At 51.0% G+C, this 24,359-nt stretch overlaps 3 protein-coding genes across 4 annotated transcripts in view; 1 reads left to right on the top strand and 2 right to left on the bottom strand.

Annotated features, from left to right (window-relative positions):
- LOC116815086 (uncharacterized) overlaps nucleotides 1-24,359 on the top strand; it is a 669,588-nt gene that overhangs the window by 336,250 nt on the left and 308,979 nt on the right. The gene's annotated exons all lie outside the window — the stretch shown is intronic.
- Nucleotides 4,139-7,751, bottom strand: LOC116826839 (pyrin domain-containing protein 1-like). 2 transcript variants are annotated; one of them, XM_032783852.2, is made up of 4 exons: nucleotides 7,194-7,751; nucleotides 5,851-5,910; nucleotides 5,335-5,391; nucleotides 4,139-4,357 (listed from the first exon to the last, which is right to left on the bottom strand). In XM_032783852.2, the coding sequence occupies exons 1-4, from the start codon at nucleotides 7,468-7,470 to the stop codon at nucleotides 4,338-4,340; spliced, it is 414 nt and encodes a 137-aa protein (XP_032639743.1). In that variant the 5' UTR covers nucleotides 7,471-7,751; the 3' UTR covers nucleotides 4,139-4,337. The 2 variants fall into 2 exon arrangements, with proteins under 2 accessions (XP_032639743.1, XP_032639744.1); XM_032783853.2 differs by lacking the exon at nucleotides 5,335-5,391.
- Nucleotides 10,146-24,359, bottom strand: part of TRIM72 (tripartite motif containing 72) — an 18,723-nt gene continuing 4,509 nt past the window's right edge. The window contains 12 exon segments of the mRNA XM_075064636.1: nucleotides 10,146-11,605; nucleotides 12,392-12,510; nucleotides 13,984-14,006; nucleotides 14,502-14,732; nucleotides 15,345-15,440; nucleotides 15,593-15,986; nucleotides 16,249-16,300; nucleotides 16,303-16,693; nucleotides 17,473-17,685; nucleotides 17,688-17,820; nucleotides 18,721-18,796; nucleotides 20,200-20,321. Of these exon segments, the coding sequence (XP_074920737.1) occupies nucleotides 11,034-11,605; nucleotides 12,392-12,510; nucleotides 13,984-14,006; nucleotides 14,502-14,732; nucleotides 15,345-15,440; nucleotides 15,593-15,986; nucleotides 16,249-16,300; nucleotides 16,303-16,693; nucleotides 17,473-17,685; nucleotides 17,688-17,820; nucleotides 18,721-18,796; nucleotides 20,200-20,321 (2,422 nt within the window). The 3' untranslated portion in view covers nucleotides 10,146-11,033.

Below are 24,359 nucleotides of genomic sequence, written 5' to 3'. Positions count from 1 at the left end.
TGCCCCTTCTCATTAAAATCAACCTGAAAAAACTATACCAGTCCCCTTGTCATTCATTAAGGGCCCGAGCACTGACCATTGGACTCAATGGAGTCTTTCCAGGGACTCCAGGGCATATTGGTTCAGTACCATAGATCCCAGTCCTGGGCATTCTTATGTGAGTGCTTCAATTTACGCATGTGAGTAATCCCTTTGACGTCAGTTGGACTACTCGCATGAGTAAAATTAAGCACATGCACATGTGTTTGCAGGATTAGGGAACTTGGAAAGCACAAGAAAGGTGCTCAACACAAATCCTTCAAAGACAACCAAAAACAGAATCTCAACTCATGCAACATGAATACAGGTAAGTTTGAAGACACAGCCAAGGAGAGACCGGAAAGGACAGCAACTATCAAACAGTTTGAGAAAGATGCACAAGAAAAACTGATTGAAAAACCGGTCAAGCATCAGGCCAAGTCTTCAGTGGGAGCCTGCATATCTCTAAGTGACATCCATTTAGAATCTTGCTCCTCGCAGATCGGGCTTTACAGCCACAAGGGAGCATATGAGATGCCATGACGTCACTGCTGGATACAATGGATGGCCATACATTCTCCCTCCAGATGTGTTCAACGCTAATGTCTGATGTTCACAGAATTTTGGGTCAAAGAATTTTAAGATGTTTCAGCTAGATCCACAAAGGTACATTAGGTAACTAATTGCCATTTGAGACATATCAGTCCAACATTTAGGTGCTACTGAGGCTCAAAGGCGCAAAAAGGCTGTTGGATACCTAGTTCTCAGAGATGCTCATTGGAAGCTGAGTGCTTAACTAACCTTTGTGCTTTTGGAATATCCCTCCTTTGGCTACGTCTACATTTCCATGCATAGTTGGATAGTTGACTCTGTACATGCTCCTGCATATTCCTCAGACCTGCATGTAGTGTCCACATACACTATGCTGGAGAGAGGTCAAAACCTGTGTAGAGGCATATACCTGCATCCACACTGCCACTTTTGTCATGCCAGAACAGCGCTACCACTTCAGAGCCAGTATCCCAGGTTCTGTGCCTCACAGGAGACTCTCTAGGAACTGCCTGTCTGAGTGCAGTTGCCACAGCCCATGTCTTTTACACATTTGCCCAGGGCAGTACCAGCTCATCTCTCCCTCTGGCCACACTGGGTGGAAGACATGGAAGGATGGTGGTTCTGCTCCTGCTCCTTGTTAGCAGGCTTTCCCTTCACCCTCTCACTCCCCCGGTTCTCATTACACAGACAGAAAGCTGACCAGAAGTCCAAAGTGCTGATAATGCAATGTTTACTGGGGTTAGTTTCCAGCAAACGTGTCCCATAACTCCGAGGTCACAGAGCCTTGTTTCCCAGCATTCTCCACCTCCTCAGTAGGCATAATTATACCTGAAATGCACACGCACAGTCCCACCCCTTACAAATTACTGTCACATTCCATTTCAGAGGGTCGTGGGTCTGGGGTCTTCATCCCACCCCTTCTGTGCCCCGTGAGAAGGATAAGGAGTGAGGCTGTGCTACAGTCAGGGGCAGGCATTTCTCTGGCCTTTTAGTGTTTTATCTTCCCCCAATCCCCCTTTGCCCCTCCCGACTGGTTGCTTGACCTTGCCTTGAGATAGGAGTTGAGGCCGTCTTCAAGTGTGTGCTCATATATAAATGTTTATTAGAGAATATTTAAATAAAGATGATACACAGAGTTTGATGCGTCACTTATTAGTCATCGGGGGTAACATACAGAGTATAGGGGACGTTGGTATTTGGTTATTGGTTAGCATATAATATATACAGTCTGTAATGTCCCCAATGCGGGGTGTACGGTGGGTGGGGTCAAGATACAGTAGGGGAGCAGTGAGGGTACATCGCTCATATAATGGGTTACACATAGCCATGATTAGAGTAGGCGGGAAGGGTAATGAGGACAGGATGACCCTCACATGGTGGAATCCAGGTAGGTGGGTTCAGGACTTAGGGGATATAGTTTAGTAGGGGGGTTTTAAGGGTTTCCCCCTCCCCCCCGTGGGTGCATGAAGCCACGACGGCTCACTCCTGGTATTGGCGGTGGCCGGTGATGTGTTCAATGTAAATGTCCCTAGACCACCGGATAGTGTCCATATTACACTCCCACCATGCCCAGTAACACTTTTACTGCTCTTATCTGTTCCCATTATACTAACAAATCCATCTGGCTTAGGCAAAAGCAGCATACACGGTGTCTGCCTTTGTCCTTAGTGAGGGTCCCTTTATTCACACATATTAGTAAGAATGTGTGTGTATAAATCAAACAGGCAAGCAACACTTAAAATACTATCTCAGGCAAAATTACAAGCCAGGATCCTACATTGGCACTCGCATCCCTAACACTCCTTCTTGAGGGACAAGTATTCATGCAGTGAGGTGGGCAATTGGCAAGATGCTGGATGGAATCTGGACAGAACTTTCTGACATGATGATGAAAATGGCTGACCATGATGGGTGACTGACAATCTCCTCTGGCGCCATGGAACAGATATAGTGACTGCCAGTATTGACAAGGTATGCCCATGGATGGACCCCCACTTCTGGTCCAGGAGAACCAGCATGGTGTCGTGAGATTGCATGATTTTGGAAAACTGGGATGACAAACAGTGGCTTCAGAACCTCATAATAAGGAAAAAGACCTCCTCGAAGCTGTGTGTAATGAGATGATCCCAACCCTCCAATGCCACAAGCCTCGATTTAGGAAAGCCATGCCAGTGCCAAAGCTAATAGTTATTGCCCTGAGGAAGCTGGCGATACCTGACCAGCTCAGACAACTTTTTCAGTTCTGAGGAAGGACTGGAGGCTAATAATGGTAAGATACAAGTAGTACTGGTTTGGTTTTTTTGTTTGGTTTTTTTTTAAAATAAATATTTACAGTGCCTCAAGGGGGTAGTGGGAAAGGGGTTTGGTTCCTTCAAGGGCCTGAAGAAGAGCTCTGTGTACGCTCAGAAGCTGGTCTCTCTCTCACCAACAGAAGTTGGTCCAATAAAAGATATTACCTCATCCACTATGTCTCTCTCTCAAGTTGAGAACTGGAAGCCTGCAAGGTGTACGAGCACTTTACATTCAGAAGTGAAAGATCAGTTATTGGCTTGGCTCTTCTTATATGGCCCCATTACCAGAGTATCTCAGAAGCTTTAATATATTTATCCTCACAACATCCTTGTGCTGCCCGGTGTAGCAGTCTGGGAGCTGACCTTGTTTGTGAAGACAGAGGCAAAAAAAGCATTGAGTCCATTAGTTTTTTCCACATCCTCTGTCAATAGGTTGCCTCCCTCATTCAGTAAGGGCCCACACTTTCCTTGATATTTTTCTTGTTGCTAACATACCTGAAGAAACCCTTCTTGTTACTTTTAACATCTCTTGCTAACTGCAACTCTAAGTGTGATTTGGTCTTCCTGATTTCACTCCTGCATGCCTGAGTAATATTTCTATACTCCTCCCTGGTCATTTGTCCAATCTTCCACTTCTTGAAAGCTTCTTTTTTTGCATTTATGATAAGCAAGGATTTCACTGTTAAGCCAAGCTGGTCACCTGCCATATTTACTATTCTTTCTACATATCAGGCTGTTTTTTTCCTGCAACCTCAATAAGGATTCTTTAAAATATAGCCAGCTCTCCTGGACTCATGGAGTAGAGTGTTGTGCTGTGGATGCAAAGGTCTTGAGTTCAAAAGCTGCTGGATGAGCCATGTTAGCAGTTGTTAAAAGGAAAACCACCCCCTAGAGGTGCACTGGGGTCAGCACTGACTGAGAGAGGAGAAGAGTAATCCCTACTGAGCCGCCCACAGCACAGCACCCCCTAGGGGCCAGCACTGACTGTGTGGAAGAGCATCTGCTACTGAGCCCTCCACACAGCACCTCCTAGTGCAGGATTAGGCTCAACTCCCCGCACTTCTAACAGGATCCAAATGTTCCTTAGGGTCACTCATCCAAGCCTTGCAGCCATTTAGCTTATGAGACAGACCCACCATCCTGGATGCTGTAAGAGGAGAGCACCACAACTGGGGCTTTCACCAGAGCCCAACCAAATCTCTGACACACCATTGAACCTGCCAGGTGAAAAGATCAAGGAAAACACCCACGCAGCTGATGGATGAGTTCTCCATATTAAAAAGAGGCAATTGTTTTATTGACCAAAAATATGGAATGCAATATGCTGGCCAGTTGGTACAACTCTGAAAAGGCTCCGGGTATCCTTGGCCATCGGAAGCTGGTAGAGCAGCAGGGCACGGTCTTCATTTCAGTGTTAACCGTCTCTTTCACTGTGCCATGTCAGCTGCGAAGCCTTCGGCGCAGAACTCGATGTTATCATAGGTCTATCTTGTCTCCTGGGGACAGGGGAGTGAGTCAGAGAGAGCTGCATAAAGGAGTGGGGTTCAGGTGACTTTTATGCTACTTGATCTGGAAGTTCTCTGGTGTCATTCACCCCAAGGATCTCCAAGTGACTAACGCTAGGGGTCCTTATGTACCTTTGGGTCTCCATCCCTTGAACTTGCCATCTGCAGACATCACAATGATTAAAAAGGAGGTTGGTGTCTTTATCCCCATCTAAAGATGGGGTGATTGTGGCACAGAAGGCAGAAATGATTTTCCCAAGGTGACCCCTCAGGACAGCGGCAAAGCTGGGAATAGATCCTGAGCCCTCATCCTCTGCATGATCCATTAGGCCACACTAGCCTATTGTATTGCTAACCCCTAGAGACCAGGATGCCAGTCTGTTTATCTTTCTGCTCTTCAGCCATATCTTGCTGTTAAATATGGGTTGGGATGAAGTGGGAAGTTTTGGTAATATTTTTTATGAATCCGATGTGTGCCTTAGTTTCCCCTCTCTGCTGTGTCTGGCCTCAGGGCTGACCTGAGTCAAGGGGTATGGTATTTCAAGTTTTCAAAAAGGGAAACTGAGGGAGGAAGGTGGAGGTGGGTATAGTTGGGGGTACTGGAGGGGGCACCTATGGCGGGGGTATTCACTGGAGGGGGGTGTTGCTCCCTGTCATGGGGGCAGGACGGCTGGCGCAAGTCCAGGATGCAGTGACAGCCACCAGTTAGCACCTCCCTGCAGGACTCCCACCCCGGGGCTGGGAGCCAGGGCCTGGGTGGGTACGATCAGGCAGCTGTGGTTGCACCAATCAGCTGCAGATGCAAAGGTGGGACCAATCATGAAGCTGACCAACTGGGCTGTTGCTGAGCTCCAGCATCTGCTCTGCAAAACACCTGGACATTTCCTGTTATCTGAAAAATCTGCCCAGACAGAGGAAGGAGCCTTAAAGGCAATGTGCAGGAAAACCCGGACGTCTGCTCACCCTACCTAAGTCTCCAGCCCTGGAAGAGTCTGGCCTGTTTTCCATGGGGGTGACTACACCTGCTGGGAAACAAATGGGAGCTCACTCAGAAAGCGACCGGAGCCGCCTCTGCCCCAGCTGGGATCCTGCCTGACACTCTCCACATCGCCTGGCTATCTGTTGGATTCCTGCCTCTACCCCCAGCCTGCATGCCACCTCCCTCCTCCTCTGTCCGGATCCCTCCCCCATCCTCCCATCCTGGCCTGCCCTCCCCACATCGCCCGCCTCCTCCACTGCCAGGATCCCTCCCTTTCCCAGGAGAAACCCCTCAATCATTGGCCAGGTCCCCCTAGCACAATCTCCGCTTTCTATGGCAGCAGGGAGCTGGTGGACAGCCAGCCCATCGGTGCAATTAACCCAGGGTAATTTTAGGGTGCTCCATAAATTACATAATGCACTGGGGTGGACGAGGGTCTTGAACATCACCATATTCACCGTGTTACTGTTCCATCCCCGACACAGCTGGACAAATGTCAACTCACCTGTGACTCCGGTCATGGTGCTGCTGGTTGGTGCTGGGGTCTGCTGAGTGCCACCTGGAGCTGCAGGAGAGAAGGAGGAGAGAGGTTCGGCTCTCAGGGGCTCACCCCGAGCTAGCCACTCCCCCACAGGGACGGGGATTTGGGAGCTGGCAGGAGAAGGTTTGGGGTGACCCATAGCTGAGTCGGGGAATGTTCCAATGAGGAATCAATGGCGGGGAAGAGGAATAGAAAAAAACTCCCCCATAGCAAGGAGAATGTTTGGTTCATTGTTAGACTGATGAAGCAAGAAAAATAACTGTTTCTTGGATCCAGGACTCCTCCCTCCAGACGTGAACAACTCCACATCCATCTCTTTATTCCCCATCCCCATCCCTCCTTCTCTCCCTTTCCAACACCCCTGTCTTTTCCTATCTCCACCTGAACAGATCTTTCCCTCAGTCTCTCTCATCAGCTCACCCCTCTCAACAACAACTTCATGTCTCTCTGATGGGTGTCTCTCTCTCATACACAATATCCCAGTGTGCAGCCATGATCCCCACTCTCTGTGTGGGGGTTCATATCCCGTTTGGGAAAGGAGAAGGAAGAGACGGGGGTTGGGCTGATACAAGCAAACCATCAACTACTGGCCCGGCCCTGTCTGGACGGAGTGCCTCAGTGATACAGTGGAAGTGCCTAACTCCCTTTGTGGACCTAGAACAGGAAGTTAGGTGTCTAAACCAGGGATGAAAGTAATTTATGAGGGCCTGGCTCTGGGCCCCTGAAAGTGGTGGGGCCTTGGGCAGAAGGGGCGGGGCTAGGGGGTCAGCCTCCCCCAGTCAGCTCTTCAGTGCTGCCTGGCCAGTGCTGCCCAGGGCTCTGGCGGGGATTTAAAGGGCCCGGGGCCCCGGTCGCTGCCATGGTAGGCAGCGGTTGTGGACAGGAGCCCTGGGCCCTTTTAAGTTGCGGAGCCCAAGGAAGCTCCCCTCTTTTCCCCTGTTGGTGGCCCTGCCAGTAGGGTCCTTAAAGTGCTGCTGTGGCAGTGCTGTAACATCCCTCAGCGGCCTTGGGCTTTAACATTCATTGTGTACGGGCCCATACTGGCGGCCATTTTTTACCGGCACACCGTACCGGCCCACTGTCACCTCTGGTCTAAACCCCTTTGGATCTGTCATACCCAGTGACAGTCTTGCCTGAGAAGGGGCTGCACAATTCTGCCCTTGGGGGACTGTGCAAAGGAAGCCAGCAGCATTGCTGATTTCTCTGCCTGGCTGGTGGACAAGCAGGCAGTTCCTGTACAAAGAGACCCACAGAGATGAGATCCCGTTAGGGAGGGGGCAATCGCCTCTTGAGAGCCCCTCACTCACCCTTCTCTGTGGCCTGGAAGAGGTTGTGTGCCAGGTTCTTCTTGTCCATGTCCTCCAGCACCTTCCTAGCCACTTCCACCGCGTAATCCTGCTCATAGTAGTTGACTAGCAGGCGAGTGATTTCTACAGCATCTGCTCTTTCCAGCTCTCCCCATCTGATACTGTTAAAACCTGGCTTGGGCTGGAAATTGTTCAGCTTGTCTTTAAACATCTTCAAGTCTGACTCACCCAGCTCTCTAATGGTGTCCAACAGCCGGTCTCTCAGGGTCTTTGCCATGCTGACTTTTTGCCCCGAGACAACAGGCCGGGAGCAGTGTCCTGAGAAGGAAAGTGACGCAAACTTTCACAACTTCCACCCTGCATCCAGCCAAGTCCCACCCTCTTCTCTTCTGTGACACTGGGATGGGCTCAGCTGGAAGATTAGCAGTTTTGATTTGGTTCACGATTTATGTGGCCCTTTTGTGGAGTTGAGGGTTTTGCTGCTATGGGGGCTCAGCCTCAAATTCACTCCTGTTGTCTTGTGTTATTCAAACACTCATGGGCATGGAGATTGGGTGGGTAAAGTAAAGTGGAGTTGGTGTCGGGGGGGGGGGCAATGGCAGGAAGAGTGGCAAGAGTGATGAACACACACAGAGACACACACCATGCACAGACACAGTTACACACAAACACACCCCTCCCCCAGAGACAGTTGCACACACAGAAAAACACACAGACACGCCACACCACACTTAGTTATACACAAACACTACACACAGGGACACATACACAGTTACCCCACAGACATACCGCACACAGAGACACACATGCATCCTGACACATGCATATGCACTGACAATCACTGACAGATACACACACCATATGCAGACACTTGCCACAGACACCGTGACACAAACACATACACACAGAGACTTGCATGCACAGTTATGCCCAGACACACCCAAATACCGACACAGATACACACTGACTGATACATCCCCTCCCCTGAATCACCATTTACAGATCAGAAGAAAGTGGAATATCCCATTCCTCCAGCAACAGGAAATGTCGTGTGCCAATAAAATCATGAAGTTAGTCACCTATGTAAGGGTGGATGTGCCCTATTCCCTACAGTTGAGAAGAAGGGGTGAATATCAACAGAGGGAAAATCACTTTTTGTAGTGCTAACAAGACTAACAAATTTATGGGCATAATCGCATCGTCTTGTCAACTGTTGGGAATAGGCCACAGCTACCCTGATTGAATTGGCCTCATTAGCACTGACCCCCAACTTGGTAAGGCACCTCCCATCTTTTCATGTGCTGTGTATTTATACCTGCCTACTGTATTTTCCACTCCATGCAGCTGATGAAGTGGTTTCTAGCCCATGAAAGCTTATGCCCAAATACACTTGTTAGTCTCTGAGGTGCCACAGGGACTCCTAATCCTTGATAAAACATACAAAGCCCCTGCTAAGAAAAGGAGCAAAGAAATTTGTTATACACTGGTGCCATCTACTGGATATTGAAGGAACTGAGCAACCCAAAATCTGAGAGCCAGCTAGGGTGACCGGACAGCAAAGGTGAAAAATCGGGATAGGGGGTGGGAGGTAATAGGAGCCTATATAAGAAAAAGACCCCAAAATCGGGACTGTCCCCATAAAATCGGGACATCTGGTCACCCTAGAGCCAACAGCCAAGCAGAAAACACCTCCACCGAACCCCGAAACAGGGTCTAAAAAACATCAGAAGTTGCTGACTCCAGCAAAGAAGCTGCCATGACATGGACATACTCCTCCTATCCCAGGGTGACCAGCAATGAGAGGAAGCAGTGAGATTTCATTTCAGAGATTATTCTCTCTTTTTACGGCTCAGGCGAGGTCTGCACTAAAAAGTTAGATCGACCCAGCTACGTCACTCAAGGGTTTGAAAAATCCATATACTTGAGTGATGTTGTTAAATTGACCTAATTCCCAGTGTAGAAAGCACTAGGTAGCTACTGCCTCTGGGAATGTGTATGTGTGTGTGTGGATTATCCCCTCCCATCTGTGTAGTGAGTGTAACTGCTAGTTCTCTTGTTGTGGCTGCACTCTCTCTAGCGAGACCTCGAGAAACTGTAATTTGGCTTCTAAGTAACGTTACATAAATGTTCCTCTTTGAACACTCAAGTCAATGGAACTAAGCAAATCTCACAGAAAATGTTTAAGCACCTGCTTTTGATGCTTTAAGCAAGTCCCTTTCAAAGCCTACATGACAAACAGCAAAGACCAAATTCCTCAAGGTGTAGCCTGTGAGACTAACTTTACTCCTTGGAGAATCACTGTAGGTGCGGTAAGTGTGTTAGAAATACTGGAGAACTGATAACCGTTGATTATAGATCTGGGTCATTCACGGTGAATTAATAAACTGGTTGGTTAAGAATAACCCAGTGTCCTTGTTTGAGACATTCTGACCGGTGTCAAAGTAGACCTGAGAAGGACCCAACTTTAAAATCAGAAAGCCAGCTCTCCCGGGATGCAGTAAAAACGGGTGAGCCGAATTAAATTCCAGCCCCAAACTGGCTATAATGTTTCTCCAATAGGAAAGTCTAGTTTGTTAGATTTTCAGATGAAATCTAACCAGCACTTTGACAAATTCAAAAAATTGATTGCTCCCCCTCCCCCATTCACACTTACACATCTCCCTGCTACCCTGGACCAGACCCACTGGGGGTCCTGGTCTTGGTCAGGGTCTGTGCAGCGCCAGGCACAATGGGGACCAGATCTTAGTTGCAACCTTCAACTGCTACCATAACAGTGAGATTCCTGTAATGCACTCACATGGGTGTGTGCCAGAAGGATAAATCCACTAATGCTGGTACAGTGCCCAGTAAATAAGGTGTCCGGGCCCATATAAAGATGTAGCTGATCCCTCACAGATTGACTGGGGGTTGTATGGCAGATAGAAGCCCAGACACACATGCGCACACAGGAGGCAGAGTGGACATGACCATGTTTTATTGGAGACCATATCTGGGTGGATGCGAACATGCTCAGATCCCAGCAGCGGCTGTACAGATCCCAGAGCCTTGGAACCACGTCGAGTCACTGCCCGTCTCAGGGAGCTTGGAGATGGGCCCCATGGGCTCTGAATGTCTGGAGGAGCTGTGATGGCATGGGGTATGGTTATGGCACTTCCAGCTATGTGGGCACGGCCAGGGAGTCTCTGGTAATGGAAACATGCTTGGGCATGATTGAGATGCCTTTGGTAATGGGGGCATGAATCTTTGGTGATGGCGGGGCCATGATAATGGCACTTCTGTTGATGGTAGCATGACAAGGCATTGTACGGAGCTTCTGGTGATGCAGGATGTGGTTAGCTGTGGTTACAGAGCATCTGACAACATAGTTATGGAACTTCCAGTGATGTTGGCCATGGCTGAGGCACCTCCTGGTCTGGTGATGTCAGGCATAGCGAGGCATGGCAGGGCATGGCTTCTCTGGGGATGTGGGTGTGGCTGGGCGTGGTTTCAGCACCACCAGCCCGGGTGACATGTTTGGGAGTGCCTGTGGCTCATTTGGTGATGTGGGCATGGTTGGGTATGGCCGTGATGATGTGAGGTGAGGTTATGGCACAGCTGGTGATGTAGGGCCGGCTGGGTGTGGTCATGGCTCTTCTGGTGACATGGGGTATGGTTGGGCATGGTTGTGGCACCTTCCGCTCTGGCATCTTAGGTCAAGGTTGGGCATGGCTGTGGCACATCTGGCAGCATAGAGCATGGCTGGGTGTGGCTATAGTGCCTTTGCAACATGGTTATGGCACTCCTGGCTCCGTGCAGCGAGGCTGGGCATGGCTACGGCACCTCCGGCTCTGCAGGGAGCCGTTAGGAGGCCTCCGGCTCTGGCTCATAGACGACCAGCGGCTGGCTGTTCTTGCCCTTGTCGTGCCAGCAGACGTCGAAGAAGGGGTAGACAGTGGTGGTGAAGCGCGTGTGGAAGGCGAAGAGCTGCACCAGATTGTCCTCATCACTGGCGTCGTAGAACCCCAGCATCCCGTCTTCAAAGCTGAGATACAGCCCGATCCGGCTGGGCTTGGTCTACACCCGCAGCAGCCGCGGCTCCTTGTGCTCCACGTGGGCTTCGTAGTTCTTGCCTTCCTTGCAGCCCACCAGCCAGAAGCCGTTGGAGGGCAGAGCCTGGAGCCGACCCTTTCTCCCTGCCTCGGCCGAGATGAGGCCCAGCGCCCAGCGCGGCTTGTCGCCCACCGTCACCTCCCAGTAGTGCTCGCCGCTGGAGAAGCTCTGGCGGCTCACTACGCAGTTGGACTTGTCGAAGCGGCCTGGGTCATCCGAGCTCACTGGCTGCTTCTGCTCCACGCACTCCACCCGCTTGCCATCCTCCGATATCACCAGGTTGGGGTGGGCCGTGTCCGGGTCAAAGGTCAGGTTCTCCAGAGCTGGTGGGAGGGGAGGGGGAGAAAGGAATGGGGCAGTGATGGTTACCTTCGTGTGGGGTCCTGGAAAGTCAGCCCAAAATCCCACCCCTTGTCTCCTCCCACCATCCCCATTTTTCCTAATTCTTCTTTCCCATGCAGCACCCCAACCGTCCCTTTCAAGGGGGGCCAGGATCTCAGGTGCGGTCAGAAGGTGCCCAGAACACTGGGGCCTAGTGAATAGAGTACTGCACTGGGCCCAGGACTCCTGGGTTCTATTCCCGGCTCTGCCATGGATCTGTTGAGCTGATCGCTTCACTCAGCGTCTGTTTAGCCCCGGCACAACTGGTGATTGCTGTGCAGGGTAAAGAAGAATAGATTATATCCTTGGATATATAGAGGGATCCCTTGCCTGGTGCAGAGGGGTGGGGCGCAGGGTTTGTTTAGCAGTTGTACTGCAATCCTGCACTGAAAGTGAAGGTAAAATTTAGAGAACAGAATGGAATCGCCACAGCTGGGATTTTGTCAGGACATTGTGGTTAACTCCCTGACTCTTGGAAAAATGCCAGAGATATTTAAAAAACCATGAATGGCCAGAACATTGTTATGACTCTCATTTGAAATGCAGCACAGCTCCCCCATGCACTGTGCCAGGGTCCTGGGGCCACCCCTGACTGCGAGGGGAGTGCGCCCCCTACTGAGCCACCAACCTGCTCTCTGCAGCACAGTGCCCCCTAGAGCTTCACTGGGGCAGTGGAGACAGCAATGACAGAGCACCCCCTACTGATCCAGCTCCTGCTGCCGCCCTACCTGGCATCAATGCACGGAACATCTTCCTCCACACCTGGAACTTGAAGTCATCTGTGATGATTGGCAGCTGGATGTCCATCCGGGCAACTGGAGGGGACTCTCCCAGGATCTTCTGCAGCCTGTGGGGAAGGAAGAGCCCATCAGGGGGCCATGTGCCCAGAAAGGGGAACCAGGAGGGATGGGGGGGTGTAGGGAGGTCAGAGGGGGAGGATAAGGGGCGATGGGGAGGTCAAGACTGTGTGACTCAGTTCTTGGATCCATTCATCCAGCAGGGAATGTTGTCTTCCCAAGACTTGAGTGTGCAAGGTCCATGAGCAAGGGGAAGGGTGTGAGCAGACCTGGGTGGAGCACACAGAGAGGCACTCTGTGCAATAGGAGAGGAAGGCTGACCTCACAGTTAAGACACTGGTCTGGATCTCAGGACACTTGGGTTCAATTCCTAGTGCTGCCACAAACCCACTATTGCAAGTCACTGAATCGCTCTGGGCCTCAGTTTTCCCATCTGTAAAATGGGGCTAATAATCCCTTCTTTGCCTAGAATGTGACCTCGCTGAGTGTCTGAGCAGCACCTGCCTTAAGCAGGGCCCCCGATCTTGGTTGGCACGGGAGGGTGAAGTCTGTGCAGCACCTGACACAAAGGGGGCCTTGATCTCGGTCAGGGGGTTTGTGCAGCACCTGGCACAGTGGGACCTCCATCTGAAATGAGGTCTGCACAGCGCCTGGCATAATGGTGTCCTGATGTTGGCAGAAACATGGAGGGATTATCCTAATGTGAGGCACGGTAGGGCAGCGGGACGTGTGGCAGGAAGGAGTGTGCCAGGAATACTGACATTGCAGATGGCAAGGGATAAGCTAGTGTGCAAAGGGAAGGTGGTGAAAAGGGCGAGTGTGCGAGAAGGCCTGAGTATGGCCAGGAGTGTGTGCGCAAGGGGAGAGGGGTGTGTGAGAAGAGTCAGCCAGAGCACATGCGTGTGAGAGAAAGCCAGTGAGCGAGCAAGGCCTGGGGCAGAGGCTCCCAAGGAGATGGCTGCGGGCAAGTGTGTCTAGAATGCAGTTTCCAGTTCCAGGCATCCATGTTCAAGCAAGATGAAGCCAGAGTGGACCAGGTGCAGCGAGGGGCAGTCAGGGGCCTGCAGGGCCGATCAGAGGAGGGAAGACCAGATGTGCTAGGCTGGGTTAGCCTGGTGAAACGCTGGCTGAGAGGGTCTGATGGCTCCCTACTGACACATCGGGGTAGGGAGCAGAGCTGTAAGCGATGCTGGCACCAGGGGAGGTGGAGACAAACTGGGCAGGAAGCAAGAGAGGCTGGACAGGAGAAGAAGGTTTCTGGCCATCGGAGGAGGGAGGGTCTGGATTGGCCTCCCAGCAGCAGCCCTGCGGGCCAGGAACTGAGCAGGTTTGAGGACGGAGCTTGATCTGTTTCAGACCGGGCTGAGCTGACAATGGGGGAAGGAAGGGCTAAAAGGGCAGCAACTGGGCTCGGTGACCCAAAAGGGCCCTTCCGGTCCAATGTCCCCAGCCCTGAGGGGCGGACTGGGGGGCCGGGTCGTGGGGGAGCTGAAGGAGAGCGGCAGAGGAGTGGGAGCGCTCACCTGCTGGCCACAAGGCAGTATTTCTGTGGAGAGGAAGATGAAGGTAAAGATTAGCACCTGGCCCATGGCATCTCCCCATTCCCAGCCCACCCGCCCACCCCACCTGTAACCACAGAGGCAAGAGCATAATGTTAAAAAGACAGACAAGTTTGGGGATAGGGCTGACAGATACGGAGAGCCGGGGGAGGGGGAAGTGCATGTGTGGGTGGGGGGATCACACCCAGACTCAGAGGCGTGTGTTGGGGAGGGGAACGGACACAGGGACCTGGTGCATAGGTAAGAGGGACAGAGACACAGGAATGTTTGGGGTCACCTTAGTCAGGTGGTCACAGACAGACAGAAACAGGGGGCAGGGTCACAGACAAATAGACGGTGGGGTGGGATCCCAGAGAGACAGACACTGGGGATGGAGTCACAGACAGAGGCAGGGGGTGGGGTCCCACAGAGAAAGACGGACAAAGGGACAGAGTCCCAGACAGACAGAGACGGGGGGTGGGGGGCAGGGGGTCTCTCCTCACCCTCAGGAACTCGGTCTGACTCTCCTCCTGCACCTCGCCCAGCACGGCCTCCATCTGCTTGAGCTGCTCTAGGTAGTGGCCCATGGTCTTGTGCTCATCCCGCAGCACGGCCGTGGCCTGCTGCTGCACCCGCTCTGCCTCCTGGCCCAGCTTGGCCTCCAGCGTCGCCAGGTAGGCGCGCATCACCCCCAGCTGCTCCGACACCTGCTGCTTGAATCGCACCACTGTGTCCTGCAGCCAGGGAGGGAGGGATGGTCACTGCCTTGCCACTCCCCCCCTATTTCCCCAATCCCCCCTGGGGTCAGAGCTCCCCCAATAGCACTTCCCTTCCCTGATCTGCTCCAATCCCTGGGATGGGAGCCCCCCAGCAACCTCCTCCCAACATTTGTCTTCATGAATATGGAGGATGCACACACTGCTTTGTTACTGTAGGATCTCCTGACACTGCTAGGGCAACACATGGCTTGTTATTGTAGGGTCTCTCATCAGTGCTGGGGGTCGTGCACACACTACTTTGTTATTGTAGGGTCTCCTGACGTTGCTAGATCTACACATGGTTTGTTGCTGTGAATTTCTCATGGACACTGGGGTGGCACACACTGCTTTGTTATTGTAGGGTCTCTAGTGAGGACTGAACGATTGGGAGTAGCTTGTTTGACATTCACTGAAAGGAGAAGAGTGTGTAACTTCTTGGTGCTGGCAGGTAGGCCAGTGGGATCCCTTTGACCTAACAGTGCCTTCACCCAATGTTTCAAATGTATCACAGATCCCCTTCCACAGCACACATCCGAATCTCCTCGACACGTGTACGTACACACACACACGCACACCCTGCTGTCTCACCTCCACCTCTGTTATCTGTCTGTTCAGCAGAGCGATCGTTTTCTCCTTACGCACTTGTGCCTCCTGCAGTTGAATTTGCTGCTGGGGAAGTTGTTTCTGAGGGAGCAAGAGTAAAAGAGGAATCGAGTGGTCTGATCCAGGGTGGCAGGGAAGGGGCGGGATACCGGGCTAGATGGTCCCATGGGTCTGATCCATGGGGGGACTGTGGGGGCAGGACACCAGGTTAGATGGGCCCATGGGTCTGTTACCTTCATCTTCTGGTGGGCCTCGGCGGCCGTGATGATGTTGTGACCCTTGTGCTTGCCTAGCGAGGCGCACACCCCGCAGATGACCTGCTGGTCCTGCTCGCAGTAGACGCTCAGGGGGTCCATGTGCTCCTCGCAGTGGTCGTGGGGCACCTGCCGGAAGCACTGCACCAGGTGCTCCATCTGCTGGTTGATGCGCAGCTGCTCCACCTTGGTGGGGGCCTGGCAGGTGGGGCAGGCCTTGGCCTGGGACAGGCATTCCAGGCAGAAGGTGTGGCCACACTCAGCCGTCACTGGGGCCTTGAACAGCTTCAGGCAGCTGGGGCAGCTCAGGTCCTGGTGCATGCCCTGCATAAGGCGCTGCTTGGAGTTCGACATGGCTGGGTGGTGGGGCGGACTGGCAGAGAGGGGACAGAAGGTGACTCATGTACCCTCATTCGTACCCCCTGAGTCCCCCAGTCCTGCAGCCAAAGCCCCCTAGGGGGGAACGGCACCAAGTCCCACTTCCTGCCCTCCCCACCCCTCCTTGGGATAAATTAGTCATTTCCCTTCCCCCTGTGCTGCCTCCTCATGTGTCTGGCCTATGCAGCCTGACCTACTGGAGGAATGTTAACCCTGCGTGGTATCTGCCAGGCCCATGGCTGCAAGGTGACAAATACCTATAAATAGCTGGCTTGGAACGGACATGGCAATGGGAGCTGAGCTCTGGGGCGGCGGAGTCTCCATCTGAGGATCACGGCCTCTCCCTAGGAGCTGTGTCTGACTGTGCTGCAAATGCACAGCCCTGCTTTTTTGTCTGGACACTATTTCGCTACAGTGTATTCCACGGCACCCAGGCATTGCAGTGAATTGCACGGGATTTATGGCTTTGCAGTTGTGTGCTGTTTGGCAGCGAATACGTACTGCTTTCTGTTCCCTCTGCTGCAGTGTGCTGTGTGTGGCGGGGCGCTGCCCTGTAGGCTCGTTAAGCACAAAGCATTTATCGCAGTGAATTCCACATGCGTCGATTGGCATTGCGTTGCAGTCGTACTGTGTTTTGGTGCATTGCGTTGCAGTCGCACTGTTGTGATGGAGTGCAGTAGGACAAGAAGGAGTTGGTTTAATCTGCAGTAGGTGTGTATGTGGGGGTTACAGATGGGCAGTTCTCTGGCCTGTGTAACACAGGGGTTCAGACTCGATGATCATAATGGCCCCATCTGGAATCTATGAATCTCATGCTGTGCTATTTGCTATGATGGGAGCCGTCTGCAGGGCTGAACCCTCCCCAGACTATGCTGCATGCCAGTGTCAGGACCACGTCTGAGGTCCAATAAAGGCCATTTTCCGAGTGGGATGAGGGGGTTAGGCCAGCCTGGTTTCCCCATGTCCTGCCCCACTTGCCCATGTTGCAGCTGGGAATAAGGGGCTAGAGGGGCGCTGGGAGGGGGTGAAAGCAGAAGGGAGGGAATAGACTGATCCCCACTAGGTAGAGATGGGTGAGACCCATTCCAGAGGGGTCTGACATGCAGCAAAGGGGGCCTGGATGGCTTTTCCGTGTGTCAGACACAGAGTTGGGGGGGGGGTTAGGGAGAGGGATGGAGGGAGTGAGACAAACACACAAACAGAAGAGAAGAGATACGAACAGAGAGACACCGAGGAACATTTTTAGCCTCTGCCCAGAGAGACTATCTAACACAAACCAGCCCCTCCCCAAACAGCTCCCTTCTCTGCCCCCCCCCTTCCCTGCCACATGCTATTCCTGAATACAAGCTTGCTACCGTCCTGGCTCAATGTCAGCATTAGGGGGTTAAAATGACACACAGCAGAGAGGAGAAAAAAAGACATGAGACATGGAGACAGATTCACAACAGACGGACCCAGACAGACTGACACAGAGGCCTCACTCTGAGTATTTCTGACCCCTGCCCAGAGCTAAGTAACTGCAGCTTGTGCCAGCTAACCCCTGGTGCCATCCTAGAGGGCAGCGGCTGAGCCCACATCCCCATCAGATCCTTTGACCTTGCCCATGCAGCCTGCCCCGTTCTTCGCCATTCAGAAAGACGATGCCTCCCTTCAAGTTTTCCCAACCACCCTCTAAGCCTGGACCCTGGCATCCCGGCACCCCAGTCGCGATAGGCTGCATACAGCCTAAGGGGCAATGAAATATACCCACAACCACCGCTCCGGGTGGGAGAGAAAGAAAGCAGCGTCTTACTGAGATCGGAGGAGACGGCTTGGGGAGCAGGGTCCGGCTGGAGGGTGATGAGATGCAGAGATCAGATGGGCACCAAGGAGCAGCTGACTGCTGGGATGGGCTCAGCCGCAGCGCGACTGACCCACAGCCCCTCCCCGTCTCTATATATAGATCAATAATACGCTGCTGATCTGGGAAGCACAGGACACCGGCCAGTTTTTTGTCTGCAGAGCAGGATGGTGCATGGATCAACTGTGATTTGGGGTGGGAGGATCTAGCAGCCCAGCTTGGCCCAGCCAGCTGCCACGATCAGATTCCCTAGCCAAGATATTGCAGAGAGTCATGGCAGCTGCTGACCGTGCCAGGTGTGTGAGCTTTGGTGGACACACTGAGATTAATGCGGGAGCGGTGTGGGTGAATGGACCTGTCTGTACTTGGGTGTAGGGTTGTCTACTTTCAAATTTCTGAAAACCAGGCACTACAGCAGGAGTGCTGGAACCGCCCCCTGCCCCACCTGTTCCCCTGAGTCACCTTCCCCTGCCTTGCCCCTCCCCCAGGCCCAGCCCCCTGCTCTGCCTCTTCCTTCAAAGGCCAGTGCATTTGAGGCTATTGGGGAAGCAGTAATTCCATGACTAGGTGAGGTGTTGGGGCAGAGCCTTGGTGAGAAATTGGTGCGGTTGTCTGAGCCCTACTGCAGCCTAGTGAGGAGGGAAGGATCAGAACTGGAGTCCTGAGCTCCCTGTAATGAGCCTGGATGCAGCCCCTCTGAGACCCTGCATCTATCTCCCCCAAAACCCTTTCACATGGTGTTTGTAGCTGTCCTCCAGCGCCTGGCAGAGCCACCCTGCAGTCCCTGTTCCAGCTGAGGACGAGTTCACGCAGCTTCCACGTCTTCTCTAGATTTGTACTTCCAGATTTATCGTTTGAGTGTTGCTAGTCACCTAGAGTGTTGCCCTACAATTTATTCAGAATGCTGCCCACTGCAGTCACCCGCTGGCTCAGCTGTTCTCCGTGCCTGTGAACAAAATGCACGTCTGAGGAGAAGAGAGAATGAACTGGGGTTTGTGAACCTGTTTGCTAATTAAAAATCTTCCCTAATGAGTTTCACTACAGCACTTTGCAGTCTGGACATTGAGAGATTGCTCATCTAGTGTCAAAATGCAACCACCTCTGGGGTGAGGTATGGCAGCAGTGCTGTACAATATGTGGACTAGATAAGACATTGATAGGGATTTCTCTGATTTCTTTGCTTTGAGAGGAGAAATTGGCCTGCATGACAGAAGAATTGGATTTAAAAACTGGCGTCTCAGACAGAGCCCCCAGTTTTAAGAGAAAAGGAAGTGTCAAAGCTGCTGAAGTGGAAGAATTCACCCCCCACTGAGGTGGCCTTCGGTTATTAATGGTGCCTATTCTTATAATTAGACTTGGAAAGAATAGATTTTCATTCAGTAAAAGTAGATTTCATTGCACACACACAAACTGACAAAAACCATGTTTCCTTTGATGATCATAGAAATCTACAGAGAGGGAAAGTCAGAAAACTGCTGCTTGGAGCTTATTAAAGTCCAAATCCAGCGATTCAGACTTTTGAATGGGCCTTGTCGCAAATGGACTAGCGAATGAACAGTAAAGGCAGGGATGTCAGGATATTTACTTTGTATCTTTTGACATGTGATATTGACAATTTGTGTTTTAACCGTTTACAAAGTTTTCACTTTTTGACTCAGTGTCTTTCGTCACTAAATAATTGTCTGAGCCCTCCCCCATAATTTAATGCAACTGAAAATTTAAGTCAATAACAATCTAAAAAAAGTTTAAAAGAAAACCAACATTTGTTGAAATTATAAAAAAATAAAAATACAAATTGAATTCCGCCAAGCCTACTTATAACACACTGGGTAATATGTGTCTGTGCTCTCATGCCTGCTGCTGATAGGAATCAGAGCTGCTCAAATGTGTATCGTAGGCAGCTATACACTTTACAGCTACTGAGGGACGGCTTTACTCCAGGGGTTCAGGGCCTGGGTTTTTGTAGCAGGAGGACATGAGTGCTATCCCTGTGGGTATCGTGCAGTTCCAAGCAGAAGGCCAGCAGGGATGTTGTGGTTGGCCACAGCTTTAGGGCAATAATCTTGAGTTCCATGGTCTTGGAGGATATTTCAAATCTTGTTCCTCTCCTCTCCCACCTAATTGCCAGCCCCCTCACATGGTTCCCGCTTCATGACAGGTGCTGGCTCGGGGCTGCCTGCACAAACATCTCCCTTCACCAGGCTGAGTCTGCTCTGACATCATCATCATCATCATCACGACAACTCCCAAAGGGATGCAGCATCCCCACGGGTCGAGCACCATCTGGATCAATCATGCAGGATACCAGAACCACCCTTTTGCAAGGTTTAATGGATCATTTTCACCTCAGCGGCACAGAAACTCTTACCTGGTCTGACGACAGCCTCCCAGATTGGCTTCCTGTCATTTTGCTCCACCAGGCTGAGCTCCAGCTCCTCCTTGACATCCTTGGTGTGGGTTTCTGTGACTGGCCAAGGAGCTTCTGCATGTCTATTCAGACATGGCAGTTCCCACAGGAAAAACAAGGGCCATATGAGGAACGACACATCCTGAGCAATCAGGGCTGGGTAAGGGGGTGAGGCATGTTTGAGCTAATAGAGGATGTTTGAATCCACAAAAGATTCTTCATCACTTCCTCCTCTTCCACTACCAGTAGTATTATTTATTGTTTATATTACCGACCACCTCCTGGTTCTCCTCCTCCACAGGGTGACATACAGCTCTCTGGAACTGTGGCAGGGCCCAGAGAAAGTATCAAATTGTGGGCCCAACCAGACCAATGGGCCAGTCTAGCCCAATATCCTGCTCCCTCCCTGCCCAGCCTGAGAAGGTCCCACTGTGGGAACCGTATGGCTCAAGATGCCCAACTGCTTCTTTCCAGATGCACTGTGCTACCCCAATACCATCACCAGCTTGGCGTGAGGCCACCACAGACTATGACTATGGAGCCTTGGACTATGGGACGGTATAGACCAAGAAAATCAGCATCTAGCCCAGTATCCTGCCCCGTCCTTCTTCTCCCACAGATCAGCCCATTAGGCCCATCTGTGCTGGTATTAACCTCCCACTTCCTCCTGCCCTAGATTGGTGCAGCAAAGCAGCCACACAGCACTGAAATGCAGCTACCTCTGAGGTGGGGCAGCTGGTGAAGAGCCATACAGTAACACTGTACAAAAAAGAATCCTGAACCAACTGGATGCTGGGCAGTGCACAAGCCTAGGTTTCCTGTATAGCATTGGCTAGCAAATGGGGGGTTTGCAAAGTTTCTAGATGGAGGAGACGATAAACGGGAGTGAGTTTGTTCTGTGCTTGCTGCTTGACTGAAATTTATAGCAGAGGTGGCTAAACTGCCCCACCCAAAGGCTTTGGGCTAAAGACTACTTGTTGCTTTGCCCTGCCCAGAGGGTCAGAGTCCAGGCTGTTGATTGCTGTCTGCCCAAGCCAGGACGCTGTCTGGACGAATGGCTGCTTGCTGTTCTTTCTGCCCGGAGAGTGGATGATTGCTATCAGCTGTGAAGAAACAGCAAGGCCTCTCTCTGAGTCTGAGGAGGGAAAGGACCGTTACAAGCACCCCCTAACCCTTAACCAGGGAGGACAGGGGTTTAAAAAAACAGCTCTTAAGCAACCCAAGAAGCTAGGTAACACAGAACTTTGCAAGGGAGTTTAGAGAGCCAAAGGCATCTGATTAAAATTCTCTAAACTTAGGCCCATAAACTCTGTCACCCTCCCCCCCAAAAAAACACAAAACAAAAACAAAAAAAACTGCAGGAGTGAAAAGAATGTGGGCAGAAGTCAGCAGCAGAGAGGGGCTATCCAGTATATTGCACTGAATGCAGCACTTCTGAATACCTGCCTTGTGGGTATTCCCTTAAAGGAATAATGGACTTAAAATATTTGTACTGTCCAGGAGAGGGCCGGGCCGTACAAGGATGTACGTTTCTGGGGGGAAATCTGGGACTGGGGTGTGTTGGGGTTACCCTGCTGTATAACTCAGGCTGGTGAGAGTCTAAATGTAGCTGGCAGGCTGCAGTTACACACAGACACTCGGGGCATGGCTTGCATGCTGGAAGACTGTGAGTGGCCTAGGTGGGAGCTGCTTCAATGAGGCATTGTAAGGCACCCAAGGTTGTTGGGCAGGGTGACACTGCCCCCTCGCCCCACTAGTCTGGTTTGTACCTCCTTGTATCATACCCATCACCTCACTATTCACTGAAATCACTCAGCCTGGCCAGGCTCTTGTGCATTCAGGGAGCACCAGCTACCGATATTTCTCTCTGGCCTCTGGGACTCACCAAAAGTCTGTGCGCCCATCTGACCAGGCACAGGCCTGGCCAAAATGATTGGATAGTTGAGCCACACAGCATTAAAAGAGGCTCTATCTTGCCCATGCAGCCAGGCATGAAAAAGACAGAGATTCCTTGAAAAAGACAGAGGTTCCTTGCAGAAGGGTCTGACTCATATCAAACTTGCCCAGGGGCACTAGACGTGAAAGAGAAAGCCAAGAATTACCAGCACAAAGAAGATGAGTGAAATACAGATTAAAGAGGGAGATTTAGATTACCATATCAGGCTGGAGTCCCATGCACTCCAGATCACCACTTGTGACACCAGGCACTGATCTCTAGATACCCTAGATAACAAAGAAAAAGAACAGTTCCCCTCAGTTACTTTCATTTTCTGCTAGTTTATTGCATTATTATTCCTTTGTTGATTGTTGGGTGCTGGTTGAGCAGCTACATTTCCCGTGTGAGACCCATTTAGCTTTTATCCTGATTTGATAACCAGGTTCCCTGAACCCAGCAATTTAGTTATTTCAGTGAAACTCCCTCTGATTAGCCCAATGGGGTCCGGCATAAAGACCTCCCTTGGCACTAAGAATCTGCCATGGAGAACTCATCTAATCAAAAGCTACGTATAGATCCATCTCCTGGGCCCCTTAACACCCTGTGGGACTCCAGACCACCCTGGAGACATGGGAGAAGTTGCCCATCACAGCTCTCGCTCTCCCCTCATCTGAGCTAGAGAAATCTGCCAGGCTAAACTGCTATGTTGCCCCCCTACAACATGTGTAACACACTGTGTGTCCATGTACAAAAGTGCCCCAATGGTTCACAGCCATTAAACCCATGAAAGCTCATGCTCCAATATGTCTGTTAGTCTATAAGGTGCCACAGGACTCTTTGCTGCTTTTACAGATCCAGACTAACATGACTACCCCTCTGATACTTGGCCCTAACCTTGTATCAGTAACTCTATCCTGCCCCTATTATGGCACGCCAATGTTCAAGATCATCTCTTTATGCACATAGATTTTACGGGACTTTGAAAATTATGATCAGCACAGTGGCGACTGGGTGGGGGAGTCTGGAAGTTTGAAAGCCCTTAAGTGCCTCCAAATTTGCTCCACAATGTCTATCTTAGCTCTCATTGTAGAATACTGATTTTCAAGACAATCTCCCCATGCATGCAGATTTTAGAGCATCATCTCCTCACTGGGGGAGCTGCATATAAGGTAACCATTGAGCCGATAAGGCCAGACATGCACCACCTACTCCACTAGCCTGAGAAGCATATCAGTTTTCAAGACAGTCTGAGTATGTGTTCTTAGAGCACTTTGAAATATCAGCTCTTAAACAAACACCAAAGAGCTTTGCTCTCAGGAAAACCTTCCCCAAGGAGCTGTGTTTTAGCCAAATGTTGCTGGGCCTCACCTTGTCTGGTTTCCCCTTCTCCCTTTGTTTCCTTCCCTCTCCCATGGGCTTTGTTGAGCTTTTGTTTGTACAAGAGCTCATTTTATGAACGTAGCATGTCATTTTCTCACACTTGCACGGTCTATATAGCTCCCCATAAAAGCTTATCTATGCCGATAAGAGATGAACAAACACGTTCTATCTGGGTTGTTCCCGGCCCCGTGTGCCTCTGCTTAGCTTTCACTCTCGTTTCATGTGTTCTTTGGCTGAAGAACGTCCAGGTTATGATGAATGCTCCATTGTAATGCTCATGCGATGGATATTGTGCAGACCCATAAAGCGCCTCTGCCTCTTTCCTCTTCCATCCACCCAAAAGCATCTCTCAGCAAGTAGCTCCCAACATTGGAACATTCAAGTCTTTTGAAAATCTCTTAATCTGCAAAGAACTCTGGTCATACAAATATTCATTGATCAATACCTTACAGCGGGCTAACAAGTAACCAGCAGAGGTTTTAGCTAACCAATTGTTATAGATTATTAATGAGTCCAATAGCTCAATAAGTAGCTTATAACCATCTACAATACAGTCCATTGATGGCCTTATTGTCGTCTATAACACACACTGCTCATGTCTAACACGCTTAGAACATCTATTAATAACCATGTCAGAGCTATGAAGGGAAGGGTAACAGCCCTTCTGTGTACAATACTATAAAATCCCTCCTGGCCAGAGACACCAAAATCCTTTTACCTGTAAAGGGTTAAGAAGCTCAGGTAACCTGGCTGACACCTGACCCAAAGGACCAATAAGGGGACAAGATACTTTCAAATCTTGGTG

This window comes from Chelonoidis abingdonii, chromosome 4, assembly GCF_003597395.2.
Source record: "Chelonoidis abingdonii isolate Lonesome George chromosome 4, CheloAbing_2.0, whole genome shotgun sequence".
Lineage (NCBI taxonomy): Eukaryota > Metazoa > Chordata > Testudines > Testudinidae > Chelonoidis > Chelonoidis abingdonii.
This window is presented reverse-complemented; position numbering and strand designations above follow the sequence as displayed.